The sequence below is a fragment of the Mastigoproctus giganteus genome, chromosome 5 (genome assembly GCF_048544385.1).
Source record: "Mastigoproctus giganteus isolate SK-2022 chromosome 5, ASM4854438v1, whole genome shotgun sequence".
Classification (NCBI taxonomy): Eukaryota; Metazoa; Arthropoda; class Arachnida; order Uropygi; family Thelyphonidae; genus Mastigoproctus; species Mastigoproctus giganteus.
The window spans coordinates 222,351,317-222,371,499 of NC_143579.1; the positions used below are offsets into that span (position 1 = coordinate 222,351,317).

A 20,183-nucleotide genomic window follows, 5' to 3' on the forward strand; every position below is an offset into this window, starting at 1 on the left:
TTGTGTTTATGCTTTTTACCCTTTGCTTGCAATCCTGCTGTTAACACCTGATGACAGGTCAGTTTTGGGAGTAGTGTAACAACATCCTTATTTTGTAATTATTTTATCATTTTTTTAATTATTTATCTCTTATGCTAATGTATCTTTACACAAGAGATAAATAATTAAAAAATTAGCAAAAATTATCTAACTTAAATTATAGATTTATGCTATAGCATCTTGTTTATACGTAGCCAACTACTAAGTAGTTACAAAATTGGCATCATTTAAATATATCTCATGGTGTGAATGCCTTCACAATGAGGATTTTTTTTTTTTTTTTTTTTTATGAAAACCCCAAACACAAGAGGTATTAGAACCATAGTACTTAGTACTGTGCTTTGGATGGAGGTTGAGAAGATGAATGAAGATATTTGTTGACATTAGACTTGAACTTCTAAAGACATATTCAGGAAAAAAAGTTGTTCCAGAAAATGGCAGTTGAATGAATAAACGAGGAAGATGAAAAGTTGGTTCTGTCAGTTTGAAGTTGAACAGTAAATGGATGTTGGCTGGTGGCGGCACGTGTTTGGACTGTTTTGAAAGTGAGAGTGGGAATTATAGAAGGCAATTCAGAAGAACAGTGCCCTTGGAACTATCTGTAGAAAAGGCATGCAGCAGAAACAATACGTCTATGAGACAGCAAGTGGAGAGACTCTGTTAGAGATGAGTCATTAATTAGCCTAACTGACCTCTTCTTAATGGAATCAAGAAGCCTGAAAGAGGTTTTGAGGGCACAGCCCCAGGATGTGTGAACAGTATTTCATGTTAGGGCGGATTTGCAATTTGTACAGAGTGAACAGCTGTATGGAAGAAAAGTAACGCCGAGAGTGAAAGAGAAAACCAAGTTTTTTAGATGCAGAGGAAGCAATATTTTTAATGTGCTTGTGCCAAGAGAGATTAGAAGTCAGGGTAATCCCCAAAAGAGATATATCATCTTGCCAAGAAATCGGAGTGTCACCAAAGATAAGCATAGGAGCAGAAGAATAGAATCGTTTTTGTGAGATATAAGACAAGACTGGGTTTTAGAAGGATTGAAATCAACTAAGTTGTCTTTGTCCCACTGGAGAATTACTTGGAGATCAGCATTTAAGGAATTGGTAGTGGATATTCGAGATTTTGATTTGATTTGATTTGGTAGTTGTTGGCGCATCGGCTTCTGTGGCCATATTGCACCTCCAAAGGTTTTTGCAGTACAGTGATCCAAGCCCGAGGCGGGAATCGAACCCGCGGATATTCGAGAAGTTGAAGCTGATTGAGCACAGCAAGGTTTCTCAAACTGGAAAGTGGAATGCAGGGCGCTATCATCGGAAAAACTATGGATAGGATTTCCAGTCAATGGAAGAAGGTCATTAATGTACAAGAGGAAAAAAGTGGGGGAAAGAACTGAACCTTGGGGGACACCAGCATTAGTGGAGAAGTTAGAAGACAGAGAGCCATCTACCATCTCCCTCAGTAAGCAATCAGAGAGAAAACTGGATAACCAATTACTAAAAACAGTTGGCAAACCATAAGATGGAAGCTTGTTTAGAAGACCTTTATGCCAAACACGATCAAAAGCCTTTGAGATGTCAAGAGCAACTGCTTGTGTTTCACCGAACTTTTCCATTTAATTTGTCCATAAATGGGTAATAAGCCATAATATCACCAGTGGATTGACACTGACGGAATCCATACTGGCGATCGTTGATCAGACGGAAGGATTCTAGGTAGTTTAAGAGTTGGCAGTTAATTGATTTCTCCATTATTTTAGAAAGAGTGGAAGTAATTGCAATGGGATGATAAATGGATGGGAGGGATTTGTCGCTCTTTTTAGGAATTGGCTGGATATGAGCAAATTTCCAAGCAGAAGGAAAACACCTTTGGAATAAAAAAGTGAAAAAAGGCAGCAAAGAACAGAAGTAAATTCAGGAGCACAGGTTTTAAGAACAAGTGGAGAAATACCATCAGGACCTGGAGCTTTCTGAGCATCAAGTTTTGTCAAAATCCTACTGACATCCTTTTGACGGAAGACCACAGGAGGCATTGAATGGAGCATGTTGGGAATGGTGGGAGGTGCTTTACCGAGATCATTAATACGTGAGTTGGAAGGGAAGTGGGATGCTAGCAGGTCAGCTTTATCCTTAGCTGAAGTGACAACACAACCATCTGGTTTTGGCAGAGATGGGCAAAAGTTGTGGCCAATAGCTTTGGCAACAGACCAGAATGCTCAGATACCATTAGGGCAAGAAGCAAGTTTTCTACTCTTAGCCTGTTCTAAATCTAGTTTAGACTGATTAATAACTACTTTACAATTGTTTGTGCTCTGATGTAGAATTGGAATCCTTCAGTTTCCAACTGAAGAATTGGAAACAAGCCAATTACGATATGCAACATTCTTCTCTTGAACAGCCTTAGCACATTTATTGGAAAACGAAGGTTTAGATAAAGGACGAGATTTTATAGTGGAGTGTGAGTAAAGGATTCCATCACTACAAGAATAATTTCACTGACATGTTCTGAGCAAATTTTGACATCAAAAGTTTTGAAACGTTAATCTGACCGAGGAAAAGAAAATAAATCTCACAGGTCATCCCATTTTGCATCCTTGTTGTAATGTCAAACAACACAAGGTTGGGAATAGCCATGAGATAAGGACTCCATTGGAGAAGAGACAATCACCAAGTTGTGATCTGAAGTGCCTAATAAAGGACCTCTAACTTCGACCGTGTACTTAGAAGGGTTATTTGTGAGAAAAAGATCAAGCGTGTTGGCTGTATGGTTAGGATTGTCCGGTATTCTGGTAGGTAAATGAACAATCTGTGCAAGGTCATTAGTAATTGCAAAAGCCTTGGCATCTCGACCAGCTGGGTCTTGCCATGGTATTTTACTACCTTGAATAAGTAACGCTTCTCTAATAGAAAATACTACTGTTACTTATTTTGGCTCTTCGTTGGTTGGTGGGCAGGTACCCTGGTGTTGCAATAAGTAACAGAAGTCTTCTCTATTAGAGAAGCATTACTTATTCGAGGTAGTAAAATACCATGGCAACTCATTGTGAAGGCATTCACAATATGAGATATACTTAAATGATGCCAATTTTGTAACTACTTAGTAGCTGGCTACGTATAAACATGATGCTATAGCAGAAACCTATACGTTAGTTAACTTCTTCGTAACCTGAGGCTATTGCCTTGCCTTAAACAAATTATGTAATTATCTCTTATGCATTTGTTACCTTCTATCACTCCCCCCCCCTTTCCCTCCCTGCTTTATTGTCTATGCTCTGTCTTTGACTGTACTAGACTGCTTCCCCATTTTTCTGCCTTTTTGTTTCCACTTTCTTGCTATTCTATTCAACACACATATATATATGTGTGTTGAATATATATATATGATAAACTTCAGCCGTTATCAATCCACTGCAGGATGGAAACCTCCTCAACAATTTATGTTGAGGGAATGGACCATAAACTGCCATGCTGGTCCAGTGCAGGTTGGCAGATCGACCATATTTAGTCAGGAGCTTGAACCCCAGTCTACTTAAAGAGTGTGTGTGCTACTGCACTCCTGCTCCTGGCCACTTGGCTATGGAGACCTACAATATATATATATATTTTAACACTTTTAACAGTGATTGTTTTCATAAACATATGTAACGATCAAAGAGTTATTCGTTTATTTTTCTACTTTTGGGGCTTGACAGAAACAAAATACTCTTAGTACTTTAAGAAAGCAAAAGTCATTTTCTAATTCAGCCTTTAAATACTTCTCAAACCATCCTAAATGCTTTTTTTTTTTTTTCCTCATCCACTGCCCATTTACATCATGTAATCTCAGTACAGCACTGAAATCAGTTCCACTTCTCACCTCATGCTACTCACATATGGACAATGAAGTTTCTCCATTGTTCCACAGTGTCAGGCAAGCTAGTTTGGTGAGAGAAACTTACAAAAGCATGCAAAAATTATCTAACTTATTCTATATACAATTAAATTTTAATCAGCTCATTATAAAGAGGTGTGCTTAGCTCTTTACTTAATTTAATTTTATAGAAAAATATATCTCCATGTATATTAAATTTTGCATAAAATCAAGTATGCACATACAATGCCAAAATCTGTAATGTTTTTAATGCAAAATTATAAAAATCATAACATAAATTAATGCTTGAGGTCATCAAATATTCTATAGTACATTGCTGCATATATTCATAATGGAAATTCTGGGCAGGGGGAACTAAGGTCTGGATTTTACAAACTCATGTAATGATATAGATTATACAAAACAGAGACATGCTGCTACTTGATTAGTCAACTGAAAAAGTATAACAGCACTTGATGGCCCACCTATCATAACAGCTTTTAATACATTAACAAAGTTTCTCCATTTGTGAAAAATAGATAGTGAAGCCATAAAGCTCTAATGGGACTTTTCAGATAATATGAACATTTTCAGTTGAGATGAAAAATGAAAAACAACTTGTTAGTACAGTTTGTATTAACAAGTTGTGTCATTACAATAGACGAATTAATGCATGACACTGGCAGCTGTAAATGGTAATCTGGATAAGTGCTATATCAGCAAAATGTCGAGGGGTGTACAAATGTTTAATAAGTAAAAATAATAACTGACTGAAATGGTGAGTTTTCTCATTTTTTATCATATACACACTTCATTTAAACAATCCAATCATTGCAGATGTCTGTTCAACCTGCTTTGTAAAGAAATCATAGGAGTTCAGCATCTTTTCACAAAATGCTGTTACACAAGAAACAGTTTCTCTTCCTTGACTATGTAAAACTTGTAATTCTAATTGTATTTTAATTTGACATAATCCCTTTTTTGCCAAGTTAACTTCAGAAACAACTAAGTAACACTTATGGACTCAGCTAAGAATGGAAATTCACATTACAGTGGCCATTCTGTGTTGCACATCACACCTTTCAAAATTAATGGACTGGGTTCTGACTGGATGAACTTCTCTATTCATTTTGTCCTGTGCCAGCAAACTTTGCAAAAACAGTAATTTCCATAACCATAATGTGGTGATGCATATTGAAATATTACTAATAATATTACTAATAATTAGAATGCCATCTGGAAAACTGATGAACAGTGTTGGGGGGTGAGAATGTGTTGTTTGACTGTCTGAAGGCTAATCAGAAATTTTTGATGGTTGTTTATTAGTTACCCTAGTTACATTCCAATTGTTAGCAATAAATTTGTTATTGATCAAGTATAATTGAGTTTTAACTCATTTCACTCTAAAATAACACACTTGAATTAGAACAAAATAATAAAGTACTGTGTAAACCCTTACTTTAACTAGACTTAATGGACAGAGTTCACTGAACCATGATTTTTATCCATACGAGATCCATTGATGTAATTGCTTTAGGCTGATGGTACTTTCCATCATTTAAAATATTTTCATTTCCAGAGAATCGGAATTTTCTCCTCACCATCACTTTCCATCAGGCTGCTCTCAGCTATCAGTGTGCAGATATCTAAATCTCCACTCAGAATACTCAAGAGCTCCTCAGACTTTGAATAAGCTTTAATCACAGTTTTTGCTCTACATGACATTGTTAATGTATTAATGTATAGTATTACAGCATTTAATGTTTTTTTAAAATGTTCTAATCTGTATTTAATGCTTTTTAATGTTTAGATGGTTTTTAATTCATGTTTTTTTAATTAATAATACAACACTCTTTCTTAATATTCTGTACTATATTTTAACGATTTTCTAAATCTCAATAAGGATCATTCATATGAAACAGACTTTTGGAACTTAGTCAGGATATGCATGAAACAAATGATTGCACTTGCAGAAGAGATAAAAACACCTTCTCGGACTGGTGGATAAGTATAGACATTGGATACCCAACTGAGGCACAACTGATAGCTGTAGTTTGTGTGCCGTGAACATTATGGATACATCCAACTGCGCCCAGCATGCAAGATATTACTGCTCCTTTTTTGATCAATACAGATGACTACTGCCTCCATACCACTGCATTCGGTACCTAATCAGTATCTACATTAAAACAATTGGAACAGTCATGGCAACAATAAAGGCAAAGTGACCAGCAATTTAACAGACACTCACAGCAGATGGCTCTAATTGTGAGTCATTCTTTGTTATTTCCCCTCTACCCCTCTGTTTGTATTACATTTAGTAAGCAATGTTTATTTTCTATCATTGTTAGAAAAATCTTTACTGTTCCATGCTACAAAATTTGACTGTGTTTGGAATTAACACAATGGAATATTAATTTTAAAAAAATTTAAAGCATTAGATTATGTGTTTATAAGATGGCATGAGAAACAGAAAATTTATCTAGATTTAGAAAAAAATACAAGCTGGTGTTTTTTTTTATTCTGTTTTTTTAACAGTAAAAAGGATCCAGATATACGTAGAAGAGAACTGCTACAGGCTGCTTCTGGATTATTACTAAAATTGGTTGAAAATTATCCATTTCAGCTCCTTAAAAACAATTTCTCATTATTAACCTTGGCTATCCTGGAGCATGCTTTAGGTAAGTTTTTATATTAATTATTAGAAAGTTGAGCCATATATGGATTGTTATTATGATAAGCATTTTTCAGAGAGGAGTGTATACATTTGAGTGGGCCAGAAAGATAGTGAGCCAAGTCACTTTCAAATAGTATTGAAAAATATTAACTTTTGTGTATGAACCAATAAAAAATCTATTCTTAGATAAATTTAAATAAATTATGTCGATATTTGTTTGAAAATAATTATCAGTATCTTTTGTCTTTGAATTTCTTAGGAATTTGAAATGTTTATCCTTAAAATTTGGGGTTAAACAAAAAATGGACTTTGTTCACTTTAACCTGAATATTTTCCCACTTCTGTAGAATACAAAGTCCTATTACTAACTATTTTTATTATTTAGGATTGAATGAATGAGTAATATCACTTTTTCTTTTACCAATGCTGTTTTATTTAAACAAATAATGTATTACTGAAATTAAAATCAATTTTTTTGCACAAAAAAAAAATAATAATAAAAGTGGGTAAGACTCATCTTCAGGCACTTCGGCAAATCCAGTGTTCCTTTCCACCACCAATTTTTTGTAGAAACTATGGTGACAAGGAGGAATATAAGGCAATAATGAAATCATGTCTGCTTTCTTTGCACTTGTTATGGGCCATCGGTCTTCGTATAATTGATTTTGTTTAACTTGCACCAATGAAGACAGAGGTCTACCAATTTTCTTCTTCTGTACGTTAATTTCTTCTAATGGCATTAAATCGCTTGATGAGTTTTTGTAAAATTTTGAGAAGGGACACCCTCTTTTAAACTGCAGCTGTTGAAAGTTAAGCCAGTTGACAGGCTCCTTACTATTTTTTTTTTTTTTTTTTTCTGATTATGGCCTTTTCTAGCTCTGATGGCAAAAAATCTTTGTGCTTAAGTTCAACTACTGCTGGGTTTCATCTGTTTGAATAGAGTGGTTGAAATGCATGGAAAGACTGAAAAAAAACTGAGGAACAGTTGACAAAGCATGAATGCTGGTGGATTAATAATTCCAAACTGTTCCCAGTATCATGCAATTTAAAAACATACTATGTTACCACCATCTTTGCACTGTAATTTTACTGTATACCAGTGATGCACAACATTTTATATTGAAAGGGTCACATTATTTAATAATGTTACTCTTTCATTTCTCATGTCAATTGTCAAATTCCAGTTTTTATCTCAGAATCAGTTCTGGTGCCCTAATTTGTTCAGCTTCATAATTAAAACTTTTGTTCACAGATAGGTGTGGTGTGGAAAGAAAATTCCTTGACAAGTGCTCTTTTATGGTCATGTTTGATGAGTTTGAAAATAAATGGAACTGGTATGTTGTAGTTCAGACTTCCTCCGAGGGATGGTGGTACAAAGTTTGCAAGTAACAACCAGTTTCATTAGTAGTATTAACATTTCGTGTCATGATTACACAATAGAGTAATGAACAAATATCAAACTTTCTTTTGAACTGGGAAAATCTGCAACAAAAACGTATGCAATGTTAATAACTGTTTATGGTGACAAAACGTTGAAGTTGTACCAGTGTGTTTGAATGGTATAAGTGGTTCTAAGACAGACATGAGGATGTTTGCGATGACCTAAGAAATGGGCATCTGTCAGCCTCTCAAAATGAGGACAGAGTTGCAGAAGGTTGGGGAATTGAGATACTTAAACTGTTCACTGTATTTGTCATCAAATCTTTTTATGTAGCTCCCAGGACCACCTTCAATGCATTAAACATATTGAAGGTGGTCCTGGGAGCTCCATAAAAAGATTTGGTGGGCTGTGGCCCATAGGTTGAATCACCGTACTGGATGATAAAGAAACTTTCTAAATTTTCAATCAGCTTATGACTCTATCATGATATTATAATATTTGTGTTTGTATGTTTTACATTTATTTGTATTTTTCAATTCTGTTTTAAAAATGAAGGGGATTCTACAGATGCTTTAAAAGCAGTTGCAGACTTACTGAAGGAGCCTTATACTGAGTCAAAGAATTCCGTTCACCTCATAGAGCATCCACAAGCTAATCATGTCTTAAAGAAGTTAATAAAAAGTGACATAAAAAGAAGTGCAGAAAATAAAGGTAAATATGACTTTGATCCTTTTGAATGGTAATTGCATTAAATTTAATGCTAGTTGTTTTGTTTACAAAAAAATAAATTTTTAAAACTGGAATGAACACATACCAAATAAAAATGCTCATCATAACCATATTGTGGATATTGTTTCCTTTCTCTCTCACACATACACATATTTAACCCTTTCAGGAGTACATCTGTAGATGATATTTTGAAGGTTGCCTCAAACAATATGTCCATTAATATTTGTCCCACATGTGTCAGGCTTGTTCATGAAAGGGTAATTTACATATTAGTTATTGCAAAGTGATATTTAAAATAGCAGATATGATAACAACTGATAACCCATCATAAAATGGAGAAAATACTGTTAAGTGAAAAAATAAAAAATAGTTAAGTTGAATTTTTGAAACCAAAAATTTGTGCATGTATTAAATGCAGTTTTTCACATTTGTTATTCAGAATACTTCTCAGTAAAGAACATTAAAAATTTATTCAATATTTTGTTTTTCATTTTCCACCTGCAGTGTTCAGTGTTTCTTTTCAAAATTCTACTGGCCATAAGTGATTTATACAACATCACTCTGGTAACAAACAGTTAATTTGAAAAGAAACGCTGAACACTGCACTTGTTAGTATTAATAATGGCCATGTGGTACAAAGATGCCTAAGGCTACCTAATGCTGCACCGGCCAAAAAAAAAGGGGGGGGGGGAGTAAAATAATAATAATTAAATAAAATAATAAAAGAAAAGAAAATAGACAACCTATGCATTTCCCTCCTTCCGTAGGTAACTATCTGGCTGACCTATGAATTTCCCCAAACTGTCAGCCTCAACCACTAATGTAGGTAACTTATTCCAGTAATTTATAACCATGAAAATTTCATCCTTATTCATTTTACTTTTGCCTCTCAGAGCCTTAAACACCTCATTCAAGTCTCCTCTAAAGTGCCTAGTTTCCAAGCATATTTGGAGTCTTTCCTCATATGGATGCCTGGCGCACTATGATCTCCGTTGTCAATGCGCCAATAAACAACAAAACAACCAACCAATATGGATGCCCTTTTGCCGATCTCGCCGGGCAAGTTGCCTGTCTCTGGACCCTTTCAAGAAGCTTGATGTCTTTTTTTAATTGCTGTGTGGTCTGACAATAGCCTTATATAATGGAATTATAACATCCTTATCTCTACTAGCAAATGTTTGATAGATCATCAAAAGGACACCATGGGCTTTCCTTGCAACCTGTCTACAATTCTCGGAGAACTTCATGTCTGACTGTATCGTAACTCCCAACTCCCTTTCTTCCACTACTGACTTTAGTTCAACTCCACCAAGTGTATATGTTATTTTGGGGTTACTGTTCCACGGGTGTAAGACCTTGCACTTTGTATTAATTAGTATTAAAGTTCAATATTTTAATCTTCCTTGCACGCTTACAATATTAAAAAAACTTAATACCAGGTTAACTCTTAAAATAAGTTCTCAAAAAAATTGATAGGATACTATGATGTTTTGGCTTTTATACCACAGCCTTTGTTGCCACTGATGACTTCCGTTGTTCCCATTTGTCAAAAGACTGTAGCATAACATCCAAAATGTAAAGAGTTAAAATTGTACTAGTTTTTTCTCAATTGTGCTTTATTTATTTTAAGAACTAAAATAAAGATGTAAATTTAACCTAGTGTTAAAATTTTTTAAATATTGTAATTATGCAAGGTAGATTTAAATATACATTTCAGTACTAATCAGTGCAATGTTTAGCGTTTCTTCTCGAATTGAAACGAATGTCTACTGACAACTTACAAAATACTCTTCTGTATAAACACAGATAGAACACAAGGTGTGGCTATTAAATAATGAGACTGCCTGCACAGCTGGTTATGCACCAAGTGCACCTGGGAAACAAAGGCACAGCAGTTGACCTTGAACATTTTTCTAGTTGTCTGCTGAGTCACATTCCAACCTGCCATTCATTTTGCAGTGAGACAAGTTTTCAGTACCTTGTATTTTTGCAGTTTGCCAGAAAAATGACAGATAAAAGAATTGAACAATGAACCAACCTCGAATTTTTAACAAAACTGAAAGTTGAGTTGTTACTTCAAGTTTGTGGGGAAGGTACCATGTCAAGAACTTGTGTGTTTGAATGGCATAAAATATTTTTAGAAAGAAAAGAGAATGTGGAAGATTATGAACAACCAGACCATCCATCCAGTTGTCCTAATTATTCTCTGTATAATTCCTTTTGCTTCAAAGGTGGTACTTGTGCATATGTCCACTCTGATATTCCCTGTCAGAGACTTAATAATTTGAAATCTCCTCTTTTCAATCTTCCCTGGCTATATCTCTAACCAATTCTTTCAAATTCATCTGTTGCCTCTATCATTCTCCCAACTCCATTAATCACTTGGAACTCTTTGACTTCCTCTATTTGAAACTTGACTTTCTCCAGTTCAACTTTCCTAACAGTGAGGTAATTTTCCTAAGTGATTTTAATATTCACAATCCAGCTGGTCGAAATGCTGAGGCTTTTTCAATTACTAATGACCTCACACAGACTGTTCATTTACCTACCAGAATACAAGACAATCCTAACCACGCAGCCAGCATTCTTGAGCTTTTTTTACAGAGTTGAACTGAGTGGTCCTCTAGGCACATTAAATCACAACTTTGTGATGGTTTTCTCTAATGGAGCTTTTCTCTCATCACTATTCTCAACCTCAAGTTGTTTGGCAATACAGGATGCAAAATGATCTGCATGATTTCTATTCTTCTTTTCCTTTGTTAGATTACTATTTTAAGTCATCTGATATCAATGTTTTCTCAGATCATGCCAGTGAAATTATTCGTGTAGGGATGAAATCCTTTATTCCACACTCCACCTTAAAATCTCATCCTTTGTCTAAACCTTGGTTTTCCAATAAATATGCTAAGGCTGTTCAAGATAAGAACGTTGCATATCAAAATTGACTTTATCCAGATCACCAGGTTCTTTTTCTGTCTACACCAAAACTCATGACAAATTGTAAAGAAGTTATTAATCAGTCCAAACTAGATTTTGAACAGGCTAAGAATAGAAACTTGCTTCTTATCCAAATGGTATTTAAGCATTCTGGTTTCTTGTCAAAACTATTGGTTGCAACTTTTGCCTATCTCTGTTCCCACCTCTGTCAAAACAGGATGGCTCCACTGCCACCTCAGCTAAAGATAAAGCTGACCTGCTAGCATCGTACTTTTCTTCTACTTGTGTATTGACGATCTTGGTAAACCACTTCCTACCATTCCCATTACACTACGTTCAGTTCCTACTGCGAGTTTTCCCTCAAAAAGTATGTCAGAAGAATTTCGAACAATCTTGATGCCAAGAAGGCACCAGGTGTTGATAGTATTTCTCCACTCGTTCTCAAAACCTATGCTCCTAAGCTTACTCCTGTTCTGTATCTCCTTTTTGCACTTTCTTTTTAGGAACTGGTCCACAATCTGACCAGTTCCTAAAAAGAGTGGCAAATCCTTCCCATCCAATTATCATCCTGTTTCACTTCTACTCTTTCTAAAATAATTGAGAAATCCATTAACCACAACTCCTAAACTGTTTAGAAACCTTCCATCTGATCAATGATTGCCAGTGTGGATTCCATAAGTATTGATCCACTAGTGATATGCTGGCTAGTGTTACCCATCTGTGGACAAATTTGTTGGAAAAGTTTGGTGAAAATCAAGCAGCTGCTCCTGACATTTCAAAGATTTTGATTGTGTTTGGCGTAAAGGTCTCTTAAATAAGCTTCCATCTTATGGTTTGCCACTTGTTTTTGTATTTGGGTATCCAGTTTTCTCTCTGACAGCTTACTGCAGGTGATGGTATACAGCTCTTTTACTGTCCAACTTCAGACTCACAGATTCAACTTTTCTTCTTCCTCATTTATTCCTTCAACTTTCATTATCTGGAACAGCCCTCCTTCATACATATATCCTGAAAATTACAATCTATTGAAATTCAAGTGTAATGTCAACAATTTTCTTTTGTCTACTCACCCTTCAGTCCATGCATGGTTCTAAGGTTTTAATATCTCTTTTGCTTGGACTTTTCATTAAAAAAAAAGACCTGAAAATTTAGGCATGAGAAAGGTGTATACCGAGATGATTTTTTAAAACAGATAGTTGAAAAATAATATTTACACAGTTAAATTATTATACCATGATAATAATTTCCTTGCAATTATTACACTCTAGTAAGTGTGATAATTATTAGTTCACTTGCAATGAACAGAACTTGCAGCTTGTTCCTGCCAAAGCTCATATGAAATTAAATTCACGTTCTACATCTTGTAAAAATTCCCATTAGCTGAGTTTATCAGTTGCTATTATCCACAAGCTTTTGGAAGTGGGAATTTGCCCAGCTTTCCTTTTGGTGCATGAATAAGTGAAACGAGTTAGGTAAGGTTATGTTAGGTAGAAATTTCTTTTTGTGAAAGTTATATCTAACCGTTCATTTTCTGAAACTTCGGTGTGCTCTATCAGAATTTTAATTGTCCCATTTTTCTGCTTTCAAAACAATAATTTTGAAGTGAGGCTGAAACTGGCTACTTCAGCATAATTGAATTTTTTATTAGTTTTATTGTTTTAATTAATTAATAAAATTAATTTTGATTAATAAAAAATATTGTACACAATTTAAAGTATATAAGTAAGATTTGTTTATTAATTCAAAGTTCTCCAAATTAATCTTTAGCAGAAAATATATAGTGAATAACGCAACATTGTATTTTGTTTAGTATGTTTCAGTGATATTTTGTTAGCCGAACTCCCTGAAGGTGTAATGAAAACATGGATAAAATGCAACAGGGGAGCCTTTTTACTTGTTCAGTAAGTATTTCTCTCTATTCCATTTTAAAAAAAAAAATATATATATATATAAAGTAAACCCCCGCTATTCGCAGTTTCGCGGTCGCTGTTAATATAAAATGAAACCTTAAAAATTTTAATTTTAAAGTGCCGTGAACATTTTCCGTCATAAAAAAACATGGGCGTGGCTAAAATTATCTTTCCTGGTCAAAACAGTGCTCAGTGGGTAGGGGGAAAGGGGTGACAAAATCGCGAGCGTGGATGTTTCTCGCTAATCCTTGTTCAGTATGTACAAAGTATTATGCGATTGTCATGGAAGGTTTCATCGTTTGCTTTTAATTTATATGCTTATAAATTGCTTTTATATGCTTATATATTTATCAATTTATAAATTGATATGCTTACAAAAGTGATAAATCAACCATTTTGCAGTGTAAAACAGACTTTTTCAAGTGTGTTAACGGAAGAAAGTGATTTTATTATGGACAAGTTCTTTCTAACCTGTACAAAAATATGGCTACGAATAATAAGGGAAATGTGAAAAGATCAAAGAAAGTGATGACATTAGCGAATAAAATTGAGTTATTAGACAAAATTTCTAATGGTGAAAGTGTCTCCTCAGTGGCAAAACATTATAAAATCAATGAGTCAACGGTACAATCAATCAAAAAATCTGAAGAAAAAATCTGCCGTAGTGTCCGTGAAAACGCACTGATTGCTTCAAAAATTTGCTCTGTAACTCATGATGTTAAATTAGAAAAAATGGAAAAGGCTTTAAATCTGTGAATAGAAGACCGAACTCAAAATAAAATTCCGTTAAGTTCACTCATCATTCGTGAAATGGCAAAACTCCTTTAGTGAAACTGGTGATAGCACTGGCGGGATAAGTTTTTCAGCTAGCAAAGGCGCTGGTTTGAAAGATTTGTTTGAAATTTCTAATAAGTATTACATTTAATATTAAATTGTTTCTTATTTTCATTTCGATTCCATATGCTTGCTCACTATGTACTGTCTATGCACATAGTCATATTATGAAGGTACATATAATACATACATAGACAAAATTTTAGACTAGTTTTTCTTATATTCATACTTTGGAACGGAACCCCTTTATTACTCAGGAACGTAACCCCCGCGAATAGCGGGGGGTTTACTGTATATATATATTATGCCTTCAGACAAAACATACATGACACAATATTTTTTCAATTGTAGTACCAGTTTTCTAAGTATAGGCAAGCTTTGAAGTTCACTGTGTTACTGAAGTCTAAAATATTCTATTGGTTCAAGGTTGTTGCCTCATTTTTCTATGAGAATTAACTGTCTATAACAAAAACATGGTGCCATGACACCTCAAATTCAATTTTAAACATAAAGCTTGATCTTATGAACATTTGCTCAACTTCACAAGATGTGACCATTTGAAAATAAATTGAGAATGATATGCTTTCATTATATATTTAGCATATTAAGGGATTCTTGATACATCAGCTACTTTGTTCATTATGCATCAGTTCATATGGTGATAAGTTGCATGTTGAATCTGAAAAACCTTGAATAACTCACAGGAAAATTCTGTCCTCATTGAGGCAGGCCTCCAAGACACTATTACAGTGGATTTGTCACTTGAAGAGGAGTCCAAGTTTAAATTCTGTTGTAGACTGGAGGAATTCTTAAGGGCCTTTTCAGTTGAGGCTGTAGTTAGCCAATCTCAGGCAGACTCAGTGATATTTATTCTTGCAAAATTTTCTGAGATTTTTCAGCCTGCACAACATACAGATTTGTCCATGTGCTTGCTCACACACACCCACACCTGTACAGATATAATATGCAACATACATATGAACACTGTAGTGCCGTAGGATCAAGTTATCAATATGCTAAAAACTTCCAGCTCATTGCCTGAGGTATGTTACCTACAGCCCTCAGCCCCTATCAAAGATGCTTTTAAGAATTCTTGTCTGTAATAGGATTTATACCCAACCCCCAAGTGATAGACAGTACACCCACTACTGTTGTGGAGAACATTTAAAAATTTCATGGAAGATATCAATGGATGATGCACAAAGCAGACAACTCACAATACTGATGAAAGTATTCAATTACTCTCATCCATATAAATTTAAAACTTTACCTAATTATTGAAGAACCACTCATTTGGACAGGAATTGAAAATGGAAAGTTTCTGCCAAGATGATTCCATAAATTTTGAGTTAAATGAAGAAGAAACACAGCAAATTAAAATTTTAAAATCATACCCCTCCAAGGTGGAAAGTGAGTGCAGAAATGTATATAATTTTAAAGTTATTCAAGGCTTGCATCAAAATATAATCCCCATGGTCTTTGTTATGTATTTAATTGGAATTTTTTTCTTCCATACGCCACTTAGATACTTAGACTTCATACATTATTTGCAGTTTTGGCATATGAGTTTTTAATTCACCTTTTTGGTGATGCTATTTGTATAAAATTAATATTCTACCAAAAGCCATGGAACACTTACAGTTATGAACAAAAATGTATGTATTTAAAGAAATTAATAGTAATTGGCATATCTTTGATGGGACAGTGACAGTTTAAAAAGATGTTAGTATTATGCTCCACTCCTTCAAAGCATTCATGAGCCTTAATAATAATAACATGTTGGCCTTGCCTTAATTGTGTATTTTAATTCAACTCAAAACTGTTCAGTTGGGTTGAGATCAAGTGCTGTGCTGGCCACTGCAATGTTGTAATGTTATTCTGTTCAAGAGACACATTCACAATCCTTACTTTGTGACATGAAGCAGTTTTATGTTGGAAAACATGAAGGCTTCTTTCATGAAACTTCCCAATGCAGGGCATACAGAATTGTCCACAACATTAAAGTAGGATGCAGCACTTATGGTTCTGTACACTACCACTAATGGACCTAGTCCATACCATGAGAAACACCCCCCCCCCCAACTTCATGGTCAGGATAACACACTCAGGTAATAAGTGTTTTCCAGGCTTCTTTCTATTAAAACATGCCTATCAGAGTGAAAGAGCATGTAGCCTGACTTGTTACTTTATAGGACACTAATTTCCATTGATCCACAGTTCATGTTTGATGTGCCTTACACCTGCCAATTAACAGTGTGCATTGAAAGTTGCAGTTCTTATGTTAAGATTTATGACATACAGCTCTGTCCATTATCATCTTTCCATAATGTGTAAGGGGGACATATTAAGAGATGGATTTGCTTTGGCTGCTCACTGCTTCAAACTTAAATTCTCTAAAGTCTGATAACTTTGTGTGGTTACCAGCCATCTTAAAGCACATCAGTGTTTTATGCCTACTAGTAATTTATTTGGCTTTTCTTTGTGCTGAAGGATGGAAGTTCTTTGAACTTCTGTGCTTCAGCACATTGCCAATTATTAACTCATAATAATTTTTAATTCCTGAGTAATAGTATGCACAAACATTTTCCCCACATTTTATCCAACTATCATTCCCTCTGAAACTCATTCTTTTCCATGTGTTTGTCTTTTCAGTATAGATGTTTGAAATTAATTTTGAGCTAACCAGTGATCATTTTTATAGACCAAAATATCTGCATATCTTGTAGTCACACAATTTTCTGCAATGGGGGGGGGGTGTCCCATTAGTTTTGGTAAGATGGTATGTATGAGAAATTTAGTAGTCAGTTTATAGATAAGTGTCACTTCTTATGTGAGCATAAGCCTAAACCATGACAGTTAAAGGTATGTTTTTGTCACTGAAGGGTGTATAGCATTCCATACACAAAATTTTAATGCAGAAATGTGTACAGTTTTCAAATTATATCAATGTCTGCATTAAAATATAATCCCATAACCTCTATTTATTTAAGGGATTTTTTTTGGCACAAAATAAAAGTGGTGCGTCTTTGGTCAGCTGCATAGATTCTTCACCATGACAGGCAGGTGGAAGTTCAAAATATGCTTTGTGCAAGACAGTTTTTGGCAATAAGGTGCTCATCCAATTTTCCTTTTTTACTAAATTTGAGTCCTTGTGAACCAGCCTTTCTAAGTTGAAAAGTTATGAAAGAATGTTTTCAGTATTAGTATCATCTGCTGTAATTAAGCAAAGCTGTACAAGAGGGTTGCTTTGAAAGAGATGAAGTGCACTATGAAGATGTTTTAAATTAACAAGAGCATTTTTTTTTAAATACGATATACCATGAGTAATGTTTCAAAAAAAAAATTGGAATGTAATACAGTAAACCCCTGAAGAAAAAATCATTTCTCAGGAACGTAACCCCCACGAATAGCGGGGGTTACATTCCTGAGAAATGCCACGAATACCGAAAACCTGAATACTGAGTTATGGCTCCCATAGTAATAAAGGAGTTCTGTTCCAAAGTATGAAATATATAAGAAAAACTAGTCTAAAATTTTGTCTATGTATGCATTATATGTACCTTCATAATATGACTATGTACATAGACAGTACGTAGTGGATTACAAGCATAAGGCATCGAAATGAAAATAAGAAACAATTTAATATTAAATGTAATATTTATTAGAAATTTCAAACAAATCTTTCAATCCAGCGCCTTTGCTATAGCTAAAAAACTTATCCTGCCAGTGCTATCACCAGTTTCGCTGAAGTGTTAATAAAGGAGTTTTGCCTTTTCACGAATGATGAGTGAACTTAATGGAATTTTATTTTGAGTTCGGTCTTCTATCCACAGATTTAAATCTTTTTCCAATTTTTCTAATTTAACATCACGAGTTACAGAGCAAATTTTTGAAGCAATTAGCGCATTTTCACGGACACTATGGCGGATTTTTTCTTCCGATTTCTTGATTGATCATATTGTTGACTTATTGATTTTATAATGTTTTGCCACTGACGAGACACTTTCACCATTAGAAATTTTGTCTAATAACTGAATTTTACTCGCTAATGTCATCACCTTTGATCTTTTCACAATTCCCTTGTTATTCATAGTCATAGTTTTGTAGGGGTTAGAAAAGAATTTGTCCACAATAAAGTCACTTTCTTCCATTAACACACTAGAAAAAAGTCTGTTTACACTAACATACTGCAAAACAGTAGATTTTTCACTTTTGTAAGCATATCAATTTATAAGCATATAAATTAAAAGCAAACGATGAAACCTTCCATGGCAAGCGCATAGCACATACTGAACAAGGTTTAGCAAGAAACAACCATGCTCACGATTTTGTAACCCCCTCTGCCCCCACCCACTGACCGCTGTTTTGACCAGGAAAGATGATTTTAGCCACGCCCATGTTTTTTATGGCGGAAAATGTTCACGGCGATTTAAAATTCACATTTTTTTTTAGGTTTCATTTTATATTAAATCAGCGACCATGAATATGCAAAACCGCGAATACAGGTACCGCGAATAGCGGGGGTTTACTGTATTTCATTTTCAAAGCTATTGGAGCTAAAGTATTAAAACTGTATATAAGTCCAATTTTAAAAAAAAAATTTTATGGCAACTAATATGAAAATTACACCATTGTGATAACTATGCATTAGGAACACCTACCTAGTTGTGCAGCATGGCCTGGATATATTATGGTGTAGATTTCACAAGTTCCTGGAGAGCATCTGTAGATATGATAACTCATCTCAACTACACTGAATCCCTTGGTGGCCAGGTATTCAGTGGTACTGAATCCAGCTGCCAAATTGTCCATTTCACCTCATTCCACACATGTTCAATTGTGCTAAGATTGGGCAAGTTTGTTGGCTGGGAGAATGAAGTTCTCACCACCAGAATGCTTATTAAAAACAATCACTATAAGTGACGGACTCAACCTCCACTAGTCCCCATTGAGATGCTGATTGATAGGTAACAGTAGACCCTGGTCTCCTATTGAAACATGTCCAAGACCATTATGCTTTCATTGCTGGCCTGTTTAACCTCCTTCATTTTGCAGTGTTCAAAGCACCTTGTGTTGAGTACACCACACCTGTACCTGCGAGTGTAGCATACTTGTGGTTCAAGTGCAGTTGGAAACATGATTCATCTGAACCTCTTTCTGATGAAGTCAACTCATTTCCAGTCATTTTATGTCCATTGGCTATATCCCTGTGCCCACTGTAGGTACATTTGCATAGCCTGTCAACAAGGATTCTCAAGTGGTATATTGGCTGCAATAGCCCAAGTGTACTGTGCATGGTCCACTTTGAAATGACATTTTATATCATTCCCTTGTATTACATAACCAGTTTCTCTGCTATGGCATGTCTCTTCTGCTGGACAGCACATTAAATCTTTCTCTTCTTGTTCCTTTTGGTCAGCATTTTATGGATGGCTTGCATGGACCTTTTGCTGCTGTTTGATCTACTCTTAGTACATAGAAGACATAACTGTATGGGAACACTGCATGAAGATAGCCATGAACTTTGCCACTAACAGTCATTCCCTCCACCATTGGAACTCGGTTAGCTTGCACCTTTCACATGGAACACCAGTCCACTGAGTGCTGTAGTGTTCAAGCTCTGCATGAGGTCACAGTTGGTATTCCTAATGAAAAGTTATCTCATTGTATGCAGCATTACTCACCAATCTGAAAACAGTTTGAGACATTCAAAATTGCCACAATATTCCTGGAGCTTCATATGTATTTGTCATAGCCACATGCAACTGTGTATTTTTTATTTGCTACCTAAGTAAGTAAGTATTAGTGGTAATAGTGAATAAAGTCATGAAGA

The 20,183-nt window shown here is 34.9% G+C and overlaps 1 protein-coding gene across 1 annotated transcript in view; it reads left to right on the forward strand.

Annotated features, from left to right (window-relative positions):
• The window catches only part of peng (Pumilio and CPL domain-containing protein penguin), an 88,484-nt gene that overhangs the window by 68,029 nt on the left and 272 nt on the right, over nt 1–20,183 (forward strand). Inside the window, exons 13-15 of the mRNA XM_090374801.1 lie at nt 6,421–6,563; nt 8,496–8,651; nt 13,417–13,507. Coding sequence (XP_090230927.1) covers nt 6,421–6,563; nt 8,496–8,651; nt 13,417–13,507 — 390 coding nt within the window. The remainder of the gene's footprint in view (nt 1–6,420; nt 6,564–8,495; nt 8,652–13,416; nt 13,508–20,183) is intronic.